Here is a 22,391-nt window from a genome sequence, read left to right on the forward strand (position 1 = left end):
CTTGTGAGGCCTGCCATCACTCTCCCCCAGCCTAAAGAGCGAAGCAGGCTGCACATACAGAGGTTAATGATATCTCTGTCTGAGTTCAGTCTTCTGTCAAAAGGTCTGACAAACCTACTCTTTACTGCAGTATAGTGTTCATACTGTGGCACATGTGGTTTTAATTTCGCTGTTACTCCTATTGTTTCCTTGTCTTCCACAAATGCATGTGAACACTAGTTGACCTAAACTCTCCACTGGTCCTAACCTCTCCCCTGGAGCATGGCTGAGCCCTCGGCTAACACTGGCTTTATTTGAGTTAGATCCAGGGGATCAAATAGCGCCAAACATAACTTGTTATTTTTGTACTGTGGCTGCGGACAGAATCCTTGGACTTCAGCTCAGTGGCATGCTTGTTGAGAGGCTGAGTTTTTCTGTAAGGCCAGCTGCTGTTTACTAATGCATATGACAAGGTAAATGCCCTCCTCCACCTTTTTTAAAGAAGCACATAGAAACCTGTCACCTAACCATTTAAGAGAGCACAGTATGGTTTCCACTCTGCTTTTTAACATCTGGTTGTTTTTACACGTGCATTGCACAGTGTTGTCTTTTATTCCAGATCATGATAGTTGTTTATCAAATTAAAAGCAGATTATTATGTGATGTAGAAACTGCTGATTTCAAACAACAATGTCAGATCTATAGAGAACATAATTCCCCCTTTACATTTGAACCCTTATATACTCGCCAACACACGCAGCTTTTCTGCTCTAACAGTTTGAAGTTATATTTTTTGACAAATTATAAATGAATAAACAATTGGAACAGCAGAGAGCATGACAGAGAAGCACTTGTTATGTAATGGAGTATATAGTGTCCCTCTTATCAATTCATACACCACTGCCAGCATATTTGTTCTTTGTGTTGTAGAATTGCATTTTTCTTTTATCATGGGCAACCTGGAGGGAGAAAGAAAGCGAGACACTGGATGCTCATCTGCTCTCATGCTTTGGTCTCGCAAGTTGGTGGCCCACACAGTGAAACATCATAAAATGAAGGGATTTTGCTGTTTGTTGGAAGTGCCTCCCCATCAAACGTGCAAATAAAAGCATGTTTTTAGTGCGAAATGTGATCTACGTATCTTAATCAGAGAATACTTCTCCGGATTTGACCCTAAACAACTGAGATACCCTGCAGAGAGTGTTGCTTGTGAATTCTTGTATTAATCTTATCATAATCAAATAACTTTTGTGCCTGCATGTACACTCCGTGGGTGTCCAGTGACAATATGGGAAATTAGATTTATTTTGAGGTTGAGGGTACAGTTTTCTTTCTGCCTTTTCTATGCCAATTATTCTACCAAGTTACATCCCATTGCTGCCAATAGACATCTATCATCATGACATCTGTATCTGCAAACGATAATGACTTACAGCTTTGGTGGTAGTTGATGTCTTTGTGTATACATTGTGTGTTGCAAGCTCCTATTACCCATTGTGGATAATTATTCCAATTCAGTTTAGCCTGAAGTAAATGGGCGGATCCTCCGTTTTGCACTGAAGCAAAAATCAGCACCTATAGATTGTCCAGAGAGGAAGGAAGTTTAAAGTTAGTTTGGTTAGTTTGAGCATTATGCACATGTTTTTTTTTGCTTCCCTTTTTAATTGACTACAGAGCCTGAACCGCTGAACAGAAAGTGTTCCATGGGGCTTTGGCCCAGGTGGCAAATTATTGGACTATGTTAAATACAACCTACTTTCCTCTGCAGAAATAACCCCTAGTCAATAAATTGGTGGTTTACAGAATCATACATTATTAATTGAGCTCGATGTGTCCAATTTCTTGTTGTCTCCCAGCAGTATGCTGGATACCCTGTCCTGTTAAACACATTAACCAAAACAGAAGATGCGTGTCTGTACACCCTCAGACCTTCCTGTTAACTGTGTGTGCAGGTTTTTATATGTAGGAATGTTTATTTTAGGAAAATGAACGGCAAACCATATTGTAAATGAGATTGGCAAATTGGATTGGTGCCTCAGAAGATTTGCATCTTTTACATAACCTTGTGTACTGTACTCTTCCACGTATGCATGTTCCTTATTGGAGGTCCATACGGCTGCCTGTTTCTCCTGCAACATATATCAAATATTTGGAGTGTTTTGGACACGAAGCTCAATTTGTTTATCCTTGCAGAGAGCAGGCCACTTCAACATGGACTGGTATCGTTATTTCGGTTGTATCCAGTCTATGTTCCTTTTTTTATTGTTTCACTTTTAAAGTCTTGCAAATCCCACAGCTGCTTCCTTAGTTATTCAGAGTTGCTTTATGAGACGTGTTCCAGTAGCGAGAGAATGTGTCGGCAATCGTTTATATTCATGGTAGAGGCTGTAAAATGCTCCATAAGAATAACCTAATGTTGTTTATGAGACAAAGCTTCAGCTGATTTTAACTCCCTTCAAATATGTCTGGACAGGGTTATCAGGAAGACTTAATCAAGATAGTTGCTGTATTGTGTAAAGTGAGTTGCCTCAGGGCGAGCTTTGTATTTTTTACGAAAAAAGCTTGCACATTTTGCTTTTTCTGTTGCCAAATGCTAAACACACGGTTTGTGTTATATTTGAACATTTGCACGTTTAGTATCATTTGGCTTTCGGTTTCTCGCTGAGTGCTCCAGCCCCCATATTCAGGTTTCTCATAAACGCAGTATGGTGTTTACATAAGCAAACACAGGAACGGGATATTAGAACAGGTTATTCATTTCCATGTAAACACAGTCTGAGTCTTCAGCTGTACGTCTTCCACTCGCTTGCTTCGGCCCAGTCTCGCTTTCACTCGTGCACACACATACATGCGCATAACCTCAAATAAGCTGCTCCTTCCCTGCTTCAAGGCGCCCATTCCCAGAGCTCATTAGCACAGGATGTCACACACACACACACACACACACACAGTCACCAATAAAAACACTGTGGCGCTCCAAAAGTAGCTGCTGGAGAAAGACTTGAGAAGAGAGTTTCCTGTTTTAACCCCACTTGTGGTTGGTTGCTTGTATCCAGCGTTCCGTACACACTGTGCAAAGCAACACACTAGATTGTATTTGCACCTGCTACGTTGGTCTACAGTGAGACGTCTTCATATGACATTGATATCTGTTGTGGGTTAAGTACATTCATGTCACAATTCATTTAAAAAAAATAACACCTTTTTCAAGCTGCATGGTTTTTCAATAGAGTGTTAACAGTGCTGTTTATAGTGCACACAGTGCCTGAAGTGGAACAAACCATTGTACTGAGCATAAAGGTATCCTCTGGAAATGTTTTGGTTTTTCTGGCAGATCGTCCGGTTCAAGGTCGATTTTAGCTGTTTTAAAGTCTTGAATGATTGTTCAGGACGTGTTCAATTCTTTGTACTGTGATATACTGTTGTATTTGTTCAATGCAAGTCTTGGTGTCAAATGTAGTGTTTTCTAACACCGTGTGTTTTGTAGTTGCAACCCTCAGTGTAGTGACCTCTAGTATTTGCCTCCTCTGATATTTATCTCATTTCTGTGCTGGCATCATCATAGTCTCTTTGTTAGGCAGGGGATTTAGTGGTTTGAGAAGCAGCCTGGGACAGTTATAGTTTGGACTGTTATAGTAATTCATCTCTGTCATGCTTTGTTGGAACGGTGACACAATGTTCTTGTCTTAAGGTGTTAGTAAAATATGCAAAAATAGATGCTTTTCCTCTCATATTTTAAGTTTTCCCTTGGACTCATGTTTTTTTCCTCTCTTGTACCTTTTTATTCTCTCCGCCAGCTCGTCTCTATATTCACAGGAGAACGGGAGGACCTTGCATTTTCAGCCCCCAGCGTTGGAGTTCGGGACGCAGTAAGTACTCTTCTCAGTTAAATATGACGTGTCTTAACAAGCATAGATGTCATTCTTTTTGTTCGGAGAATGATTAAACGCTTTGTTACACACCCAATAAGATTTTATTTTTTATTTCATCACCTCAGTCTTGAGTGATGTGGAAAACTCCACTGACTTAATTTAACCTGAGTTAGAACAAGATCACAGCCAGTAACCTGTCGCTGTGATTAATGCCACAGAAAAAGAAGATTTCATAAATCAAGGGGCCCTTCAACCTTTTAAGAACAGACAGGATGTCCAAGTATGGCAGTAAGCTCCCTTTCCCAGCATCCAGGCACATACTGGAGAGGGTTGACCCCAGCCAACAGGGTGAAGAGCTTCACTGTTTGCCTCCATACTCTCAAAACAGAAAGCATATCAGACTAAATGCTGTGGTTGGACAGCAGTACCCATTGGTCCTGCTTATAAAAAACAAGAAGTTTCTATTTTGTATCATACCTTTGGAATGTAGAAATCTAATATTACTGGATAAATATGTGGAGACTGAAATATTGCTTCAGGAAATTTGCAGTTGAGATCAAAACAGAAAAATTAGATCAAAGTCCCACAAGTCAGGTGTGCGGTTTTCTTTTTCCTCTGCAATCTGTGGGAACAGTCGTAATTATGCTGTTCAGTTACACCAGAAGTATTGAGTTGTAAGTAATCCTGAAGACGTGAATAAAGAACATATGTTCGAACTAAACCAGGGATATAGATTTGTTTTTACAGATGTACAACGATGCATGATGTTAACCAAAGCAAGACAAAGTTAACTTCAGATGAACTGCAAAGGACCAGACACACTTCAGCCGTTTGTCTGGCCTGCTGATGTTTATTGATTATTTGATAGACATTATCTGCAGCAGACTGCATTATGACGTGGTTAGGGAGAGATCATTTGCATTTTCAATTGTGACAACTAACCTGAAATACTGAACACTTGATAACAGCTTGAAGTTAAAAAATGATTAGACCACTCCTATATATTTGTATCTCCTGATTTAAATTGCGTTGCATTTTAGTTCCTTAAAATAGAAGTACATTTAAACTCTCACAGACAAACAGGAAGTGAAAGATGTGTCAGTTGAGGCTCGATGGAACAACCTCAAATGAAAATGAAGAATGTTGTAATGATATGTTGTAGACTGATAGAATTTATAGTGTGATTTATTTTACGGGTGACATACTCACCTGAAATTGGCCTCCTAAATCATAACGAATGACTTTTATTGTGTTCAAAAGTTCTCAAATTAAAGCGGAAATTTGCACGTCTGTCTTTATGTAAATGTTTGGACTCGAGATGCGTACAGTCCTTTCATATCAGATTATTACACTAAACTGTGCCCATATAGAGTTCCTAATGCAACATAACATTTTAAAAAGTGAAGTTAAACGGTATTTATAATACACTATCATATCAAAATGAAACAAAGCAGTAAAATGCTTCCTTTGTGTTCCTCTCTCTGAGCTTCCTCTGCAGAGAGAGGCACTTGTGTGTAGACAGACCCCCATTGACCCCGCGATAATTACATCAGGGTTTCTCCTTAACCAAACCCCACGTGCTGCTCGGGGTCTCACTGTGTCTGTTTAAAAACAACAAACGGACTGTTGACCCGATCTTAAGCATCTTGATATCATGTTGCTCATTACAGACATGTCAAATATCAGATGACATAAATCTTCTCAGATTAAACAATGAAGAAATACGTACCGTTGTAAAGTTTTCCAATCCCATCCTTCTGCATGCTAACCCACTATGTGCTGTCGCAGCTGTCTGAGCATGCAGAAATATTGCAAACATGTACGTGAAAGTATTTCATCAACATTTAAATAGAATAGTTGTAGACTAAAAGTGCAGAATTGGAATAACCAGTTCTTCTAATAATACTTCCAGTAGTTTGTTGTTAGATTCCAAATATAGTTCCCGCTTCTGCGCTGCCAATGTTGTGTGGTGAGAGCCGTGACCATGAAACATTTATAGATAACATTAAGTGGTGTGTGTGTGTGTGTGTGTGTGTGTGTGTGTGTGTGTGTGTGTGTGTGTGTGTGTGTGTGTGTGTGTGTGTGTGTGTGTGTGTGGGGGTGTAGTTATCCAAGTATTACAATGTCTAGTAAATGCCACTTCAGAACAATCTAGATCTCCAAAATGTTCTTTATGTTCTGTATTCGATGTCGTTCAGTTTGCAGGTGAAGATTGTGTTCTGGTTGAGCCACAACAAAACACGTCAATTTAGTTTAGCTTAATTAAACTTATTTGCTCCAGACAAAAGATTATTAAAGCATGAAAATGCCAAATACTTTTACGCGTCATATAAAAATTCTCTTCATTTTAAAAGGTTATGTTCTGAGTGTGAACACAAACAACTTTACAGCATAATGAAAGGAAACTCTACTAACACTGAACAATGGTAGTTTGTTGGAGGGCTACAGTAGTGGATTGCAATATGTTGTGCAGACGTTCACTGTTATTGTTACTACCATCTGTATGTCCAAAGCAATACAACTATAATTACATAAAGCTATGCACACACTTTGCAATATGCAAGATTATCTCTAAGACCCAGTCATCTTGTAAAATAACCCACATGAAAGAAGCTCGCATCCCACATCAGTCAGCCATACGACGTTGTTAAAACATCCTTTATGAATACGGGCACGCCGTTCAACGGCCTTGTTATTATGTTCCTCTTGGTGCGAGAACACAACAGTTAGAAGAGTTGTTTTTATTATAATTCAATTGGAAATGTAATTAAGTTTTGAGTCATTATGTATTAATTGTTTGCCTTAGTTTGGGTGTCGCCAAACAACAAATGTTGAAGGGTGACACGTCCGTGTGAAAGATTATAGCAGAAGTGGCCAAACCAGAGAGCTCATCATTGCACTGATGTAATCCAAAGCTTTTTCATAACCTCGCTTATGTCTTTAGTGTAGTAAGTAAAACCACATATACCAATGACACGTGAGGGGTTAAAGCTTCATCTAACAATTTTTTATATAAAAATATATATATATATGTGAATTTGTTTCCTAGTTTTGCTCATCTGCAAATTAAATGTGACATAAATTAATGAATGTTATAATATTAATAAAAATTGGTGTTTGCAATGCCGTGTCTCAGCTTGCCGTGGTGCTCCCTGGGTAAATGTTGCGTTGAGAGCCTGTTATTTATGATGCTGTTCTGTGTGTCTCTACAGGCTGCTGGGGCTGCCAAGAGCTGAAACCATATATATACACAACCCCAGCCAGCAAGTTCCTGTGACACTGCTGTCAATGTTTACATCCAGCAGGCATTTTTACATACCTTTCTTTCACAGAAGAGTGAGTGTATATGTTCCCCAGTAATAACATGACGTATTAATGCCGCTCTGAATTGTGTCTTGTTCTTGCCTAAAAAATGCCTAAAATAACGTCTCATGTTTCCTCTCTGTCCTAGGTGATCCCACCCCAAGGGAAGGCATCTTTTAAACTCATTTTCCTCCCGTCGGAGGAGGGCAATGTAGAAAACACATTATTTATAAACACATCGGCTCATGGGCTGCTGTCATACCAGGTCAGTTCTATAAATACACCTCCTTCTGTATAGACTCAGATCACGTTCTGTTGGGACAGTGAAGTCCCACATCGTATTGCAGATGGTCTTTTCCCTCAGTTCTCGTCTCGATACAGTGAAACGTGTTCACATGTTGGATGCGTTACCACAATGTGTGTCCCTGCTAAGTTTACAAAACAAACTAATCCTATCAAACGGTGTGTTTCCTAAAATAAAATGTGACTTCTGGTTTAAGACCGCTGCTCAGAACATGGCTGCTATCCACCATGTTTGATTTCACTTTTCGTCCCGCATGCACAAACTCACAAACAAAGACGAAATCTATTGTTTATCCGAATAGAAAATCTCACATTTCATGATCCAGGACCTAAAAAGTCAATATTTATCACCGGTAAACTAGCAGACCATGTAGAAAAGCTTTTCTTCCTACAGCTTTTATTATGACTTTGTGAATGTTTTTGCTTTTCCTTTAGCTTTGATAGACCCATGTAGAGAACACAGTGTGGAAATGTGCATTCACATGCCTCGAGCTGCGATATCCTCTGGGCGATATCCTCCAGTCCCTTAGTGCCTTGTTATTCCACCCTAACTGATTTTCCTACCACTTTAGGGTTTTTCTGACCTCGGTTTTCTTCAATTTTACAGGCGTCCCGCTTAGTGCTAGTTACGTCTTTCAATTGAAGTTTCTGACATGCTTGTTGCATGTTCATAAGGAGCAGTTGAAATGTTCGGTCTGGGAAAACTGGACACCCGTGACAAAATTCAGCAAACGGTGTCGGTTTCAACCACACGGGAACCAAAGCTTATTAGAAATTCGTACAGCGGTGTACTCTAAACGCATCAGAAATGTGTTGTAGTTGTGAGTTTTGCCCATCTCCCACTAAACTTGCACCACCGTGTTTCTCACACGTAGCTTATAAATGGCCAACACGCCCAGGCACGCAGACACTTGGACTCCCACACACTGCCTGCAACAGTGCCACTCCCTTCACGTGCCTCAAAGACGTGTAAACGTTTCAGTCATCGCTTGTTTTGTTTTTTTATGTTGCCAATGAGACCAACAACACACTTCTTTGATGTCCATTTTGCTCAGACATATATCTGTTGAGTAATTGTACAGTCATTATCTTTCCTTCCATTCCCTTTTCTGTACAATTTGAAATTGGTGCCAAATACATATTTAGTTATATGGCTTAAATTGTGTTTAGTGCTCAGCACTATGCTGAGAGACATGCAATGACTGTGGAGAAGAACTGAATAGCAAGAAATGCAGACTAGTTAATATATTAAATACGGTTAATTTGTTTTTTTACCCCATGCTGTGACCGCGTGCAAAACTCTTTTCCAGAGCCATGTAGCATTTGTAAGTCCTTCACAGCAGTTTGTTTGTGAAATGCAACACCCCGTGGTGTGACATTATTAGCAACTTGTCTTTTTTCTTTCTTTATAATCACCAAACATCAGCTTCCATGTTACAAACTGTTCTAGAAATGAAGTTCAGACCCACTAAACAACACTACTCCTTTTGTTTGGCGTGTTCACTAGCTGCCTTTTAATATAATGCACATGGTGTTGAGAATCCTTTTAATAAACGTCAGCTGTTCCTTTCCAGGTATTTGGTGTGGGAGTTCACCGGGGTTCATCAAAGTCTGTCCAAGGAAAGGATAGTCTGCTAGTATTCCCTCACATCCAGAGCATTAAGCTGACCCAGACTCAGGTATGTACTTCAATGTCTCTGTTTGTTTGTGCATGGCGTGCATAGTAGTGACTAACAGCTCATCATTGGAAACGGCTGATTTCCCCTTTCCTGGCAGCCCCGAACAGAACGCACAGACGCTCTGTGATGTGTGCAGTCAGCATGAAGGATGTCACGAAAAACAATCGCGTTTCTTTTTTCATTCTTAATGTTTTCTTGCAGAGTATAGTACCACAAACTATATACTTAAAATAATACATGCTTTGTACAGTCATCCATTTGTGCTCGTGTTTTCAAAGCCATGCAGAAACACAAATTTCGTGCACAGTTTTAGAAGCATTGAAAGTGTGTGAGAAGCGATCTGAAAGGAGCCCTCGCCTCCACAACAGGAAGTGGGGTGGCAGTTGCAAAATGTCAGCTTGGCCAAGTGCAGAGAGACTTTAGTTCTCATGGTCGCTCAGACTGCTGCTTATGCTGATTGCAGACGTGTGTCCTCTCAGCAAGCGTCCCATCTTTCTAAACATGGATAACAAAAACATTATCCACCTATGCGGTGTACTTCTCAGCATCACTTGCTCCAAATGCATCTTCTATCAGTTTTGTTTCTGTCGTCTTTGTATTTCTGCTTCTTATGGCACATGATGTTTAAGCTGATATTTTGTTCCACAAAGCTGAAGATGAGGCTTTTAGGCATAAATAGGATATTTAAAAAAGTTCTAATAAAATAGATGTGTTGTGTGATCAAACTCTTTGTGCCTATGAGAAGCTGAACGCAATGCACAACTCATTTTAGACATGCTAGTTGTTTTAGAACTAGGTACGGGGAAGCCCTAATGACCACTGACCATGTATAGCAGGAATTGGCCGTGTGGTGTAACATTATTGTCAAAAATGCTTAAAGATAGATGACACACACCACCGCTGTAGTCCTTTTGAGGCTCAAGCGAACAGAACTACTGAAGTGTACATGTAAATGACTGACTGATTAAAGTGTATGCAGTTTAAGTTACACTTAGGATATTTACAATTTGAATCTTACGATAACTCGTGTCTCATTTCAGATGCAGTCGAGTACATTTGTGGGTTTAAAAAAAAAAACCATCTAAACATATGCTTAGCGCTCTTAACCACCCCCACCCCTACAAACTCCACCATGATCAGCATTGGAGTTAGGGGTTTTTCTGGACAATGTTTACATCATGTCTAGAGATTACAGGAGTTACCGACCATAGAGCGCTCACTGGTCTCACTGGTCTGTGTTTGCAGACGTTATCTTGCTCCTTTCACTTTGCTCAATAAGTGACCAAACCCACGGAAGCTGCTCTGAAGTATTGAATTTCTATAATGAGCAGTGCACGACTAGCACCACTAGAGTTCAGTCATGTGTAGCCTTGACGTCACCAGTGATCATGAAGGCCTTTTTATAAAGGAAAAAGACGACCACCCAACTTGCTGATGTTTCTATATATTCTTTAATGCTTACATTAATATGTTAAGCCCCTGATTACATGGCCTGTCATGCTGTTTCTCCTGCAGGAAGATGCCTCCAACATCACTATGCTGGGTCTACTGCTGGAGTGCAGCTTACCCAAGAGTTTGTTCAACAATCCTCAGGTACTTATTTAAAGATCCCCCCCACACATGTTCTTAGATATATTAAAATACTCTGCTTGTTCAAAGAAATGTGGAATTACCTCCATTGAAACTTCTTAAAATGACATTGCCTCCTTACACTTGTTAATAAAACCGTTCTTGAGCATGAGCAGGGAGGACATACAGTCTGGTAGTAAAACACAGAAGTACAGAGGAGAGCATTTAACCATGTACTTTGTATGATCCTGTACCGTTTTTAGCTTGTTCCAGTTTGCAGTGAGTCTTTGTCACTGCTCTCATCGTGCCCACTCCTCTGAGCAGAAGGCAAGCCAGTCTCAAACTTAAACAGACAGCCTGGCTTGTCATCAGAGCACCTTCTGTTTCCTCCAGAACCCCCCAAGGAGGGTGAGATCTCTTGCCAGGCTTTTAATTGCTTTCTCAAGAGACTTTAATTGACGCAGGGTCCCCATTGCTCATGTGGTGCAATACACATGATGCAAGAGGCGCCTGCAGATAACCTAACTATATTGTCATAATTATGCAAACTGTAATCGTCCCGGCATTCTGCTGCATGAGTGTCCCAGCTGCGACCTTTGGCTCAGATTCAAGATCAGCACCTGCTCCTCAGACTTTGCTAACATAATCGAGAACTGGCCTTTGTTCGGTGTCGATACAGCGCTCAGACTAAATGAGCCTTGCAGGAAGTTAGCAGTAGACTTGGTTTCAAAGGATTAGGTTTGCTATTGCATCCTTGAGCCCCGGTGGCACCAAGGCAGGGCATCTGTCTGCAGGTCGTCAAGTGCTGAGTCGCCCACTGCTTCAAGAGGGTGTTAGTCACAGGGCGGGGGGTGGTAGTGAGTTACTGCCTGCTTGTTTTTGTCTGTCAATGTACAGCAAGTATCTGGTTACTCTGTCTCTCACAGCTAAGAAAATATTTCACACTTTTCCATCACCGTTTTGTTTTCTTTCCACCGTTGCCTCAACAACTTGTCCATTTGTCTCTTTAGAATCCGACTTGCCCTCATTCGTCTTCCTTATCTTTGTTAGTTTCTGTTCCTATGTACTGAATTCCTTGATTCTCAAACTTTAATTGTTATAATGCTTGGCCTTCTGTTTGGTGCGTGACTGGTATGTCTTTCCTGTCCTGTCCCAGGGGTCCTGCCTCCAGAGTGAAGAGCGCCTCAGTCTGCAGATTAATCTGTCGGCGCGCGGTGACCGGCCCACTGACCTGGACAAGCTCAAGCCCTACGTCATTGAGCACATTTTGGTGCTGCTGATGGCCCCCACTGCTGGACAGGCTGCAGTAGGTGGGTTGTTTGACTGGATGTCTGAAAGCGTACTCGCTGTGGGAACGCGACAGTGTTGCACAGCGTCACTTAAATACACCACACAGCTTGATACTGACTGACACTCTTGTACATCTGCTTCTTCAACCTCCACTCAAATTACTTCCGTACATTATCTTTAGACCCGTTTCTGTGGTGGACCGCTATTGAAGCGAGAGGTACACTTAATGAAGCTCTCTGAAATTACATGTGGCTGCTTTTCGCTTTTCCCTGTGGCTTAAGACTATTTTCATGATTCTGCTGCTGTCAGATCAGAGAAATATAAGAGGTTCTGCTTTCCTGGGCTCACTGTCCCGTAACTTGGAGGCTAAAGATGAAATCAGCTGCATTGGTGTTCAATTACTGTGATCACTCGCACAGGATACTGTCTGTTTTTGAACTACATCAGGAAACTGACTTTGACTTGGTGTATAGTCTTGTTGTAACGTTTTGTCAAACTGTAAACTGAACATGCAGGTTATTCTTCATTTTCACTTCTCATCATAGCTTGGCCAAAGCAATCTGTCTCTGCTTTTTGCGAGCAGGTTTCAGCACGTTCTCGTAATGACAGTTAAAAAATGTCTTAATAACTTTATTTTCTTTATACAGGAGAACCAAAAATAGGAGTTTATATGTTAAATTCTGGAGGCAAGAAGCTCCATGTAAAGGTGAGGTGTCCTCCTTGGTGTTGCAATATTATGGGTGTTATAGGTAGAAATGTATTTATAGTCAACATGATTTATCTCCCCAGGACATGCAGGTGATATCAAAAGTGGAGGCCAGCCTGGAACTTAATCAGGTTCTTTTGAGACCAGAAGCAAAGAACTTCACAGAAGTGGCTACACTTGCCTGCAGAGGTGAATACTCGTTTAAATTCAAATCATATCTTCTCAATTCATATAATTTCTTCTCAGGGTAATTGCATTTGCCCCAAAATGTGCTGTAATGTTTTTATCAACAGCGGTTCTGTTTCATATACCAGGTTCATTGCCAGGCCACGGAGGGAAATGCATGAATCATATCAGTTTAAAAATGCTGGGAAACCAGACAACCTACATATTCCCTGGGCTGCATATCACTCACAGGTAATGTTGTGCAAAAAAAGCTATTAGAATGAAAGCAAAGCTTGATTGTCCTTCTGTTTTGAAACTCTATGGCTGTAGCACCTGGAAGTGCTATCATCTCTGTTGTGATGAAGATTAGTCCATTACAGCAGATGTTAAAATGCTTAAATGCTCACAAAGCGTCATTACCATGCGACACTGAATAACTCTGTATTATGGCCTTTTTATTGTTTCGTTGTGCAGAAGGACCATGGGGGATTTGTTCAGCCTGTTCCAGATGAAACAAAGACGTGCAGACCAGGTGGAACTGTGGCTGACAAACTCCCTCCTCCTGCCCCTCACTGTGATGAAGGCCAGCCTCTCACAGAAAGTTCAGGGAGTGATGAAGGTATGCACCATGCTCCAGTAATGATGGCACGCAGATCGTATTAGATGATAAAATGATGATCATTTAACTTTGTATTAGTTTAAGCCAATGTAGTTCGGACATGGGCAAAGCATACGACACTTGACCCTGTTAACATATGGACCCCAAGTCCAGGACAGGCTTTAACACTAAGTCTCTGCTGCCCCCTGTCTGCCAGGTGATGAACTTCAGCGCTCCACTGACGTTTCCCCAGGGCTACTGGCATATCCTGTCCCTCCAGCTGCTCAGCAGGACCCTGCCCGTCAACCAGGTGTTCACCCTGAGTCTGGACACCAGCCTGGGCACCGCCCTGCACATTCCCCTTTACTTTCACTCTTCTCCTTTCAAGGTGAAATACCAGCTCCAGTGGCAACAGTAGTCAGTAGTGGTGTGTTGGTTGGTATACAGGAACAGATGTGGTAATAGATGATGTGTGTGTCCGCAGGGGGATGTGTTGTTTGAGGCACAACGAGAGTGTGAACGACCTTGCCCTCTCAGATTGTCTGAAACAGGTGAGATATGACGCCTCATAACCTCTTGTGTGGGAGAATAAGTATTATTTTTAGTGTCCATTTATTAATTTTCTCTAATGTCCCTTCAGGCCGCTCAGAGTGGCAGCGTTCCCTCCTCCCCAACTTTTCCCCCTCGTCTTGGGCTGTTGACGAAAAACTAGCCGCTGAGCTCTGCTCTCGATGGCAGAGCCACACAGACAAAATGTCTTGCAGGTCAGTCTTTAATGCAACACACGGCTCTCGCTTCATGCCATTGTGTGTCTCGTAATCAACCATTACACGCCAGAAACATCATTAATCGTGTAAATCGTTTTGTGTTCTCAGGTGGCCCCGACTCCCCGTAGAGTCGTCCATTCCTCTGGACTTTGGTGCTACACCTGTCAATGAGAGCAAGGTGAGCAAAACTTGTTTTTTAAAGCTGGATTTCTAATTGGTGACGTTTGTGTGCAGCAAAAAGAAAACAAATGTTTTTATTTGTTTCAGGTGAAGACGTTCATGCTGAAGAATCCTTCCTCTTCAGTGGTTTCTGTAGAGATTCGAATCCTCTCCCTGTACCCTGCCCCCCTAGAGGCTCTGGACCTCCTAAACAAATGGTACGCTGTCAAAAGTATACGTTTTGATATTGCACATTATTATTCATGTACAGCTGTTTTGTACCTTGTGGCTTCAGCACTTCCCTCGAGTTGATTTGTCAAACTGTTTTCTCGCAGGTTTAACATCAGCCCCCTTTCTGTCAACATCAGCTCCACTGAGTTTTCTCTGTTGGCTTCTCCTCCCAAGGTAAATCCTGAGAACACCTGAGGAAATAAAGTCGTGGCACTGTTTAATCTTTTCATATTTACTCATTGAGTTTTGGCTCCCAACATGTAATACTTATATAACTTTTATTGTTCCCTTTAATGCACGGACAACACCTTCATTCTCACCTGTGTTCGTGTGTTCATGTGTTGTGTGTTTGTGTGTTTGTGTGCTTGTGTGTTGTGTGTTTGTGTGCAGGCGACTGAGATCGTGGAGGACAGAACAGGTGAAGGTGTCCTGCGTCTGCTGCTGCAGCCCTGGGAGGCCAGAGACGTTGCTGTGCTCTTTACTCCCTCTGAACACAAACCCACCACCACCATTCTCATCATCAGGTACTGATTCATATTAGCAGGGCGAGTTTGTTCATGGCTTTTTCAATGTGTGTATTCGGGTTTCACAGACCTTTTTCTGCATAAGTGCATTGTCGTGTGTATCGCAGGCATTACTTTATGATATATTTATATATGTATTTGTTTTTATCAAGCATGTTGAGTACAACGTTCTGTGAAACATGGTTTCTGTTTGTCTCTTTGTTTCAGGAACAACCTGACGGTGTTCGACATGATGACGGTGCAGGGCCACGGGGCCAAAGAGCTGCTCAGAGTCGGAGGCAAACTGCCCGGCCAAGGAGCCTCTCTGCGCTTCAATGTTCCTCAATCCACTCTAATGGAGTGTCGTGATGGTGAGATTAACGTTTTAAATTCAACATCACTGCATGACTGTGAAGTTATAAAGTTTATCAGTGCATGTTTACTTTTTAACCGAAAGATAAGGCAGTGGAACAAACAGAAGGAAAACAGTTACCGCTTGTCACCCCTAGGCCTGCGCACCAACAAGCCGCTTTTCGCCATCAGAAAGAGTTTCAAGGTGGAGAATGCAGGAGAGCTTCCTCTGACAGTCATGTCCATGAACATTAACGGATATAAGTGTCAGGGATTTGGCTTTGAGGTCTTGCAGTGTCGCTCCTTCAGCCTGGACCACAACACCTCCTCTGAGATCACCGTCGCGTAAGTGGAATTTAATCCTGCTTAATGGGTTTACAGTGGATGGATTTTTTAGAATTTTTATCTTTGGCTCTATTATTCAACCGTAGGCAGTGGCCACATCTGTCCAGGGGTGATCTGCTCTGTCTCTTCCTCTTTTACACGTCATTAAATCAACCTTCCTCTTCCTTGTTATATCTCTTTCTATGTCCATTTCTTTGTCTCTTACTGTCTCTACCTGTGTGTCCTCAGCTTCACCCCAGACTTCACCTCATCCTGGGTGATCCGGGACCTCACCCTGGTGACGTCACGCGGCACCTCTTTCCCTTTCACCCTCAATGTGACGCTGCCGCACCACATGTTGCCGCTCTGCGCTCAGGTGGTTCCAGGCCCCACCTGGGAGGAAACGTTCTGGATGGTCACTCTCATTTTCACATGGTTAGTACCTTTTTGTTTAGTGCACGATAATATCGGCTCAGTATCGGCAGATCATTTCTTTACAATGAAATATCGGCCAGAAATGAACATTTCCTCCGATATGACATAAAAATAAATGTGGTACGTCTGTTTTTTCTGCCAAATTTCTGTGTTCAATTCCTCTGTTTCAAACATGAAAACACAGCCACACAAACCACACATCTCTAGTTTCTAGTTTCCAGGGTGTAGTTTAATCCGTTACATCTGTTTGTGTTTCAGCTTCTCTCTGTTTGGCGTGTGTCTGATGGCGTTCCATCAGGCCCAGTATATCCTGAGTGAGTTCTCCACACCCAGCGTCAGGAGCAACCATAACTCTGTCCTGTCCCGGGATAACGGCCCCGTCAATAATATCGCACCCAATGGATTAAAGTATGTCCCGTGTTTGTTTGTTTTAGTAGTTTTGCACCATGTGAGGCTGTTAACTATTTGCATAAAGACAAATCCTGCAAGTGGATTAAAAATACTTACATTTGTAATTTGTGTGTCTTGTTTGTGCAGTAAAACAAAGGGCAGCTGTAAGAGCTATGTGGACACCTGTCACACCTCAGACAAAGGTAAGGGGCGTGGCTCTCCAGCCTTGTCCAACAGCCCCGTCCAGCGACCTCCATCATCCTCAAAGAGAGGCCCCTTAACCACCCCGTCCCAACCGCAGAAGAAACACAAGGTTTCACTGTATTACACCAAATACAAGTCCAGCTCGTCCACAGCGACGCCCGACGCCGTGATGATGGATGAAGAGCACGAAGATCCCGACACCGGACCCTTCCCTGACCCCAGACCCCGATGTCTGCAACAACAACGAACCCGCTTTCATCAGTGAGCTCGATAAAAAGACATCTGTAGACTATAAAGAAGACCCCCCCAGCACTGTAGAAGATCGAGCGCCAGCAGCAGTTATGTTTCCCATGGAAATGCCTGCTGCTTTCCCAGATAACGTCATAGTAGGTCCAGGACCGAGACCCGGCCTGTTAGTGTGCAGACCTGTAGAGAAGAAGTGCACTGAGCACTACGCAGAGAAGATCAACTCTGAGAAAAGGGACGGCTCTGAAATCGAGGTAAGGAAGATGCTGAAATGTACTCTGCCTGTAATTCAGTTTGTCTTTTGCTAATCTTATAATCCTAATGGCTTCTCGTAAAGAAACAACAACGCATCATTACTTTGTTTTCTTCTGTCTCCAGCTCAGAGAAGATGGCAAAGGCCAGAAAAAGAAAGTGCAGAGCGCAGAGACTGGCACTGCATCAGGAAATAATAAGGGAAAGAGGAGTCGCAGGAAGACAGAAAATGTCTCCAGGTAGACCTCACGTCACCTTTTTACATTTATTCAGATATTCCAGAGTAAAATACCAACAGTGTAATATAACTTACATCCAGCAGCGAGACAACATGTGCCAAACGCTGGGATGAGATGTGTTCTCATTGTTTCTGTTTGGCCCTAGCGCTCCTGAGCACAATGTGGTCGTGATACCAGAGAGGGAGAAAGAACCTGATTGGAAAGCAGTGGAGCGTAACGTCTAGTGGACCCCGCAACAGGAACCGCTGCTGCAACATCTCCAAGTCAGAAGCACCCGTGCCTGGACTGAGTGTTGAGAGCCCCCTCAAACAGACCGGTGGGCGTCCTCCTGACTTATCTGCAGCTTTACTCACTCATCAATAACCCAACACTTTGACTTTAATCTCTCCTGCTTTGTTGATGTCTGGCAGGTGTGTGTCCTGCTCGCACTCGACGGAAGTGTGCTACGGAGCGGCGCGGTGGTGGAGTGTGTGAGTCGGGTTCGGACTCCGGCAGCTCGTCGGGCAGTGTGAGGGCCAGCAGAGGCAGCTGGGGCAGCTGGAGCAGCGCCAGCAGCATAGAGGGAGACAAAGACCCCAACGCCCGAACACACGCCTACACTACCTCGTCTAGAAAAAGTAAGGCACTAACTTCCCTAACATTATGTAAACAAATAACAGACGGTATCTGTAGTTGTATCGCAGATTATCACGGTCCATTAGGTTATTTTGACATTTGTGCAAACAGATTTTTGTCTTGTTGATTTTTTCCAGGGGACTCCATGCAGTACAGCGTCTACCCAGCAGAGAGAGACTGCTACCAGGCCATGAATACAAACTACAAGGCTCTCAGGTAACACACACACACACACACTCACACTCTCTCTCTCAAAAAGTCAATGTGAAATGTATTCCATTTGTACTCAGCACTTTTAAAAAATAAAATATAGTAAATAAAAATGTACGCAATGAACTAAGAACTTCTAAAATATGGCAATTTCAAATGTACAGTCATGTTGCACAGGAATGTTTATTGCATCTATTTTATTAGTGTTTATATTTCCACTAAATAGTGTCGCTTAGATTTTCCTAAAATGTGGGAATTAATGAATGATGTGTCTATTGATCCACTTTGCAACACGACAAGTCCACTGATAAAAAATAAAAGATTTCAGCTCATAATATAGAAAATCTACAATTGTGTTTTTATCTGTTTTCCGTTTATTTTGTAACTTTATGCCTTTTCTCTGTTTAGCATGAACAGCTTGTACCGTAAAGACGTGTGCCAGAGCCCAGATCCACCAGCGTCCAGCTTTGCCCCGAGTTTTGCGGCTGTTGCTGCAGGAGCAGAGCGCAACACGGGTAAAGACTAAAATAAACACCTGTCCGTGTCTTCAACAAGTAAGATTTGTGCGTTAACTTCTGTTTGTTTCTAATGCAACGTGGTTGTGTGCTCCCTCAGACCTGACGGGTCAGTATGTGCCTGAAGAGACGTGGTCCGCTCCCTCCATCCCCCTCACCAATGAGTTCAGATACAACACCACCGAAGCTCTGCCCTACATACCTCAGCCAGCAACCACCGCGTCATACAACGGGTAAGTGTTTGAATGCATCTTTATTCAAATAAAGCAATAACTTTTGTCTTCACAATGAGTCGCGTGATGTTTGTAATGTAAAGGAGACACTTTTAATGCACCAAACAGCTGACGGTTTGACATTAAACAATCGGAAGAGGCAGAAAATGTGTGACTTTACCCCTCTGTGGAAACTGCTTTATTAATGAGATGCTGTATATATGTCCTGATATAGTAACTGATAATGGTTTAGAGTTTGAATAATTACCTCCCCAGTGCTGCTGTGATGCGTCTTTGTGTTGCAGTTTTATCTGTCCCTGTAATGTTTCCTTGTACCTGCAGGTTTACTTGGAGTAACGCCAACAGCCATTGCAACAGTCCCTACACCTACAGCGAGGAAAGCAACTACATAGGTACAAACTCGTGACACGCACTTTTCTTATTCCTTTATCCGGTTATGTGTTTGTGTCGCACTCTGAACTGCACTTACTGCAACGAGCATGGACTCTGCTTCTCTAAGGTTTCTCTGGATGTTTGTTCTAATCCTTTTTTCGCAGGCAATGGAACGTTTCCGAGTGGTTTTCCCGCTCACGAGGCCCAGAACGCACACAGCAATCAGGCCAGCTGGAGTGAGGAGCAGCCTCAAGAATCGCCCTCGTCCTGGGACACAGCAGCCTGTGTGGGCAGCAAGGTGAGGAGTCAAACTATTAAAATGGTTTAAATGGGGCCAAGTGATCTGGCTGTTCTCCTGCTGCAGCTGAATGGTGTTGATCACAGACATGGGGGGGATACATCTAGGGTTAGGGTGTAGGGCTGCAACTACCAATCAGTTATTATCGAGTAATCTGCAGATTATATTATCGATTTTATTTACTTGCAGCTGTGTTGTGCTGCAGGTAAACTGACTCGTCCTGGTCTTGAGGCTGCGTGTTGTAAATAACAGTGCCTCCACCATCAATATCCATATTTGTAGTTTGTAGAAATAAACCTTACATAAGTACATTTCCCTCAGCGATGCCCAGTTGCACTTAAGTACGGATGTAGGGGCTTAAGTCAAACGATAAATGTAGTAGGTTTCCGTAAATGATGGTTAAAATCATAATATAATAATAATAATAAGCTTTATTTGTATAGCACCTTTCATACATGAATTGCAGCCCAAAGTGCTTCATAGCAAAAACTTAATTAGTACAAAAATAGACAGAATAAGAGCATTTACAGTACAATAATCACAGTGTAGATGTACATGAGTCTGAAGTACCATTATAAAAATAGCTGAATTAAAATAGCAGATAGGTCATTTAGAGGAAGTTACATCTCTTGTACTTTCAGCAGTTTTCTCTGCGTGGCAGCAGAAAGGAGGAACATGAGTGTTTGGTTTAATTGACTCGGTCAAGTGTGTAAATACAGACTTCTCTTTCATTCGCTGCTTCTCCTTTTCGTACAGTTGTCGGTCATGCACATGTCGTGAGCACTTCATCAAAGACGCAGTATATTAGTATCAGTGTGTGTTTTTTCAATACATGTTCAATAAGCTGCAAATGTACCTTTTTGATTATTTTTAATTTAATGGAAAGTTCTCCAGCTGGATTGAACAGGGGACGTTGCTGTTACATGTGTCTTAACCACTAGTCACTACTAAGAGATGACTATTTGTTGCTGAAGGGGGGGGGGGGGGGAACTAGAGCGGGAAGGTCATTTAATTTTAGCTGAAAAAGAGAGGCGAGATTAAAAAGCAGAGAAACGACAGCCAGGTCATCAGTGCAGGGAACAGACAGCCGGTGGTAGCAGAGCACAGTGACAGGTAAGGTTAGAAGATGTCAGAGATGTATAATGCTGGGATACAACAGCACACGCAGTAGCTACAATATCTCTAACGTCTAATATGATCTCTCACTCTCGTCCTCCACAGCCATACTTCTCTGGGACCCGCAGCCTCTCCCCCATGTCCAGTCTGTTTGGATCCATCTGGACGCCTCAGAGCGAGACCTACCAGAGCCACTTCCAACCTGAGCGATCAGCTCCGATGTCCCCCGTGTCCCCCATCACCCCGCCTCATTCTCCCTTCAACCGGGAGGGGACGTGCGCGCCGATCCAATACTCCAGCTTCAACCCCTTCGGCCCACACATGAACCTGGACATATGGAACTCTTCCTCCAACCGCAGCTCCAACTCGCAGCTCTCCAACGACTCTGGCTACTGTGGAGATGTTTAAAAATAAAAAATGAAAACACAAAGCGGAAAGACCTTAACAATAATTGCAAGCATATAAAAAACATTGATATGTAAAAGAAAGGAAATAAAAATGAATGTTCTTTTATCATTAATGGGGAAAATGTGAATATTCCTTCTCTTTTATGTTCCCATTTTCAAATGTTAAATGTTGTGAAAGGTTAAGCATTTGTTGTATATTTTTCTAGATGTTTTGCAGTTTTGATCATAGAAAATAAAAAAAGGTTTTGTACTTGAACAACAGTTTTTATTTAATAACGTAATGTAGTATTTAACTTTAGGTTCTCAGAGCCCACACGTCCATTCGTGTGTCATCAGTTTTGTTTTATCCTTTTGCTTTATTTTCCACACAACACAGGCGTAAAGATGTTGCCCTCTAGGGCGTCCGCTGGAACAACGTGAAGCAGTGCTACGTGTATAGGCTGCCCTTTTTTATAATTGTTTTGGCCCTGCCCCTCAGACAGCCTGAATCCCCCACAGGTTGTGTGTGTGTGTGTGTGTGTGTGTGTGTGTATAAATATTCCCAAAACTAGATTAGGAAAGAAGAAAAGTATAGATTCAAACAGGGATTTCCCAAAATGTAAATGTCTCCTAGACCCCGTTTAAAAAAGAAAAAACTTCCTCAAACTGGTTACGAGTGAAATATAGATAATTGTGCCGTTCCCCTTAAATATACATGACAATGTATTAATATCATCAAAGTCACTTCTTATGATTTATCCTCGGGAATATCAACAGCAAAATGTTATAAGAAACTGTGTTTAATCTGCAGATAGCTTTATGTAAAGCAAGTATTCGTTAAGGAAAGTAGTTAAAATACTGTGTCAGGTACACTCGGTCTTTAAATAGAGCCTAACTGATGCGTCTCTACTAGAGCTGGTTCATTTAGTCTCAGCCACAATTGAGAAGCATTCACATTAATGTTTTTTGACGTAGATATTTAGTTTTTTCTTTTGTTTTAAAGATAAAAGTGCACAGTAGTCATGTGGCAACCTGACAGACCGACCTGTGAGAATATCTAATCCCAAATCTCTGCCAAGAA

The 22,391-nt window shown here is 42.2% G+C and overlaps 1 protein-coding gene across 1 annotated transcript in view; it reads left to right on the forward strand.

Moving 5' to 3' along the window:
• The window catches only part of tmem131l (transmembrane 131 like), a 28,317-nt gene extending 6,730 nt beyond the window's left edge, over positions 1-21,587 (forward strand). The window contains 33 exon segments of the mRNA XM_029432874.1: positions 3,777-3,848; positions 7,064-7,187; positions 7,303-7,419; positions 9,032-9,136; positions 10,652-10,729; positions 11,862-12,015; positions 12,643-12,701; positions 12,785-12,890; positions 12,995-13,118; positions 13,341-13,485; positions 13,682-13,852; positions 13,949-14,015; positions 14,105-14,228; positions 14,340-14,409; positions 14,499-14,608; positions 14,726-14,795; positions 15,012-15,145; positions 15,353-15,495; positions 15,634-15,820; positions 16,049-16,234; positions 16,493-16,642; positions 16,772-17,021; positions 17,023-17,328; positions 17,453-17,565; positions 17,711-17,786; positions 17,788-17,881; positions 17,976-18,182; positions 18,318-18,396; positions 18,799-18,905; positions 19,006-19,138; positions 19,460-19,530; positions 19,675-19,808; positions 21,030-21,587. Of these exon segments, the coding sequence (XP_029288734.1) occupies positions 3,777-3,848; positions 7,064-7,187; positions 7,303-7,419; positions 9,032-9,136; positions 10,652-10,729; positions 11,862-12,015; positions 12,643-12,701; positions 12,785-12,890; positions 12,995-13,118; positions 13,341-13,485; positions 13,682-13,852; positions 13,949-14,015; positions 14,105-14,228; positions 14,340-14,409; positions 14,499-14,608; positions 14,726-14,795; positions 15,012-15,145; positions 15,353-15,495; positions 15,634-15,820; positions 16,049-16,234; positions 16,493-16,642; positions 16,772-17,021; positions 17,023-17,328; positions 17,453-17,565; positions 17,711-17,786; positions 17,788-17,881; positions 17,976-18,182; positions 18,318-18,396; positions 18,799-18,905; positions 19,006-19,138; positions 19,460-19,530; positions 19,675-19,808; positions 21,030-21,332 (4,369 nt within the window). The 3' untranslated portion in view covers positions 21,333-21,587.
• The last annotated feature ends 804 nt before the right edge of the window (positions 21,588-22,391 follow it).

Source organism: Cottoperca gobio, chromosome 1 (assembly GCF_900634415.1).
Source record: "Cottoperca gobio chromosome 1, fCotGob3.1, whole genome shotgun sequence".
Classification (NCBI taxonomy): domain Eukaryota; kingdom Metazoa; phylum Chordata; class Actinopteri; order Perciformes; family Bovichtidae; genus Cottoperca; species Cottoperca gobio.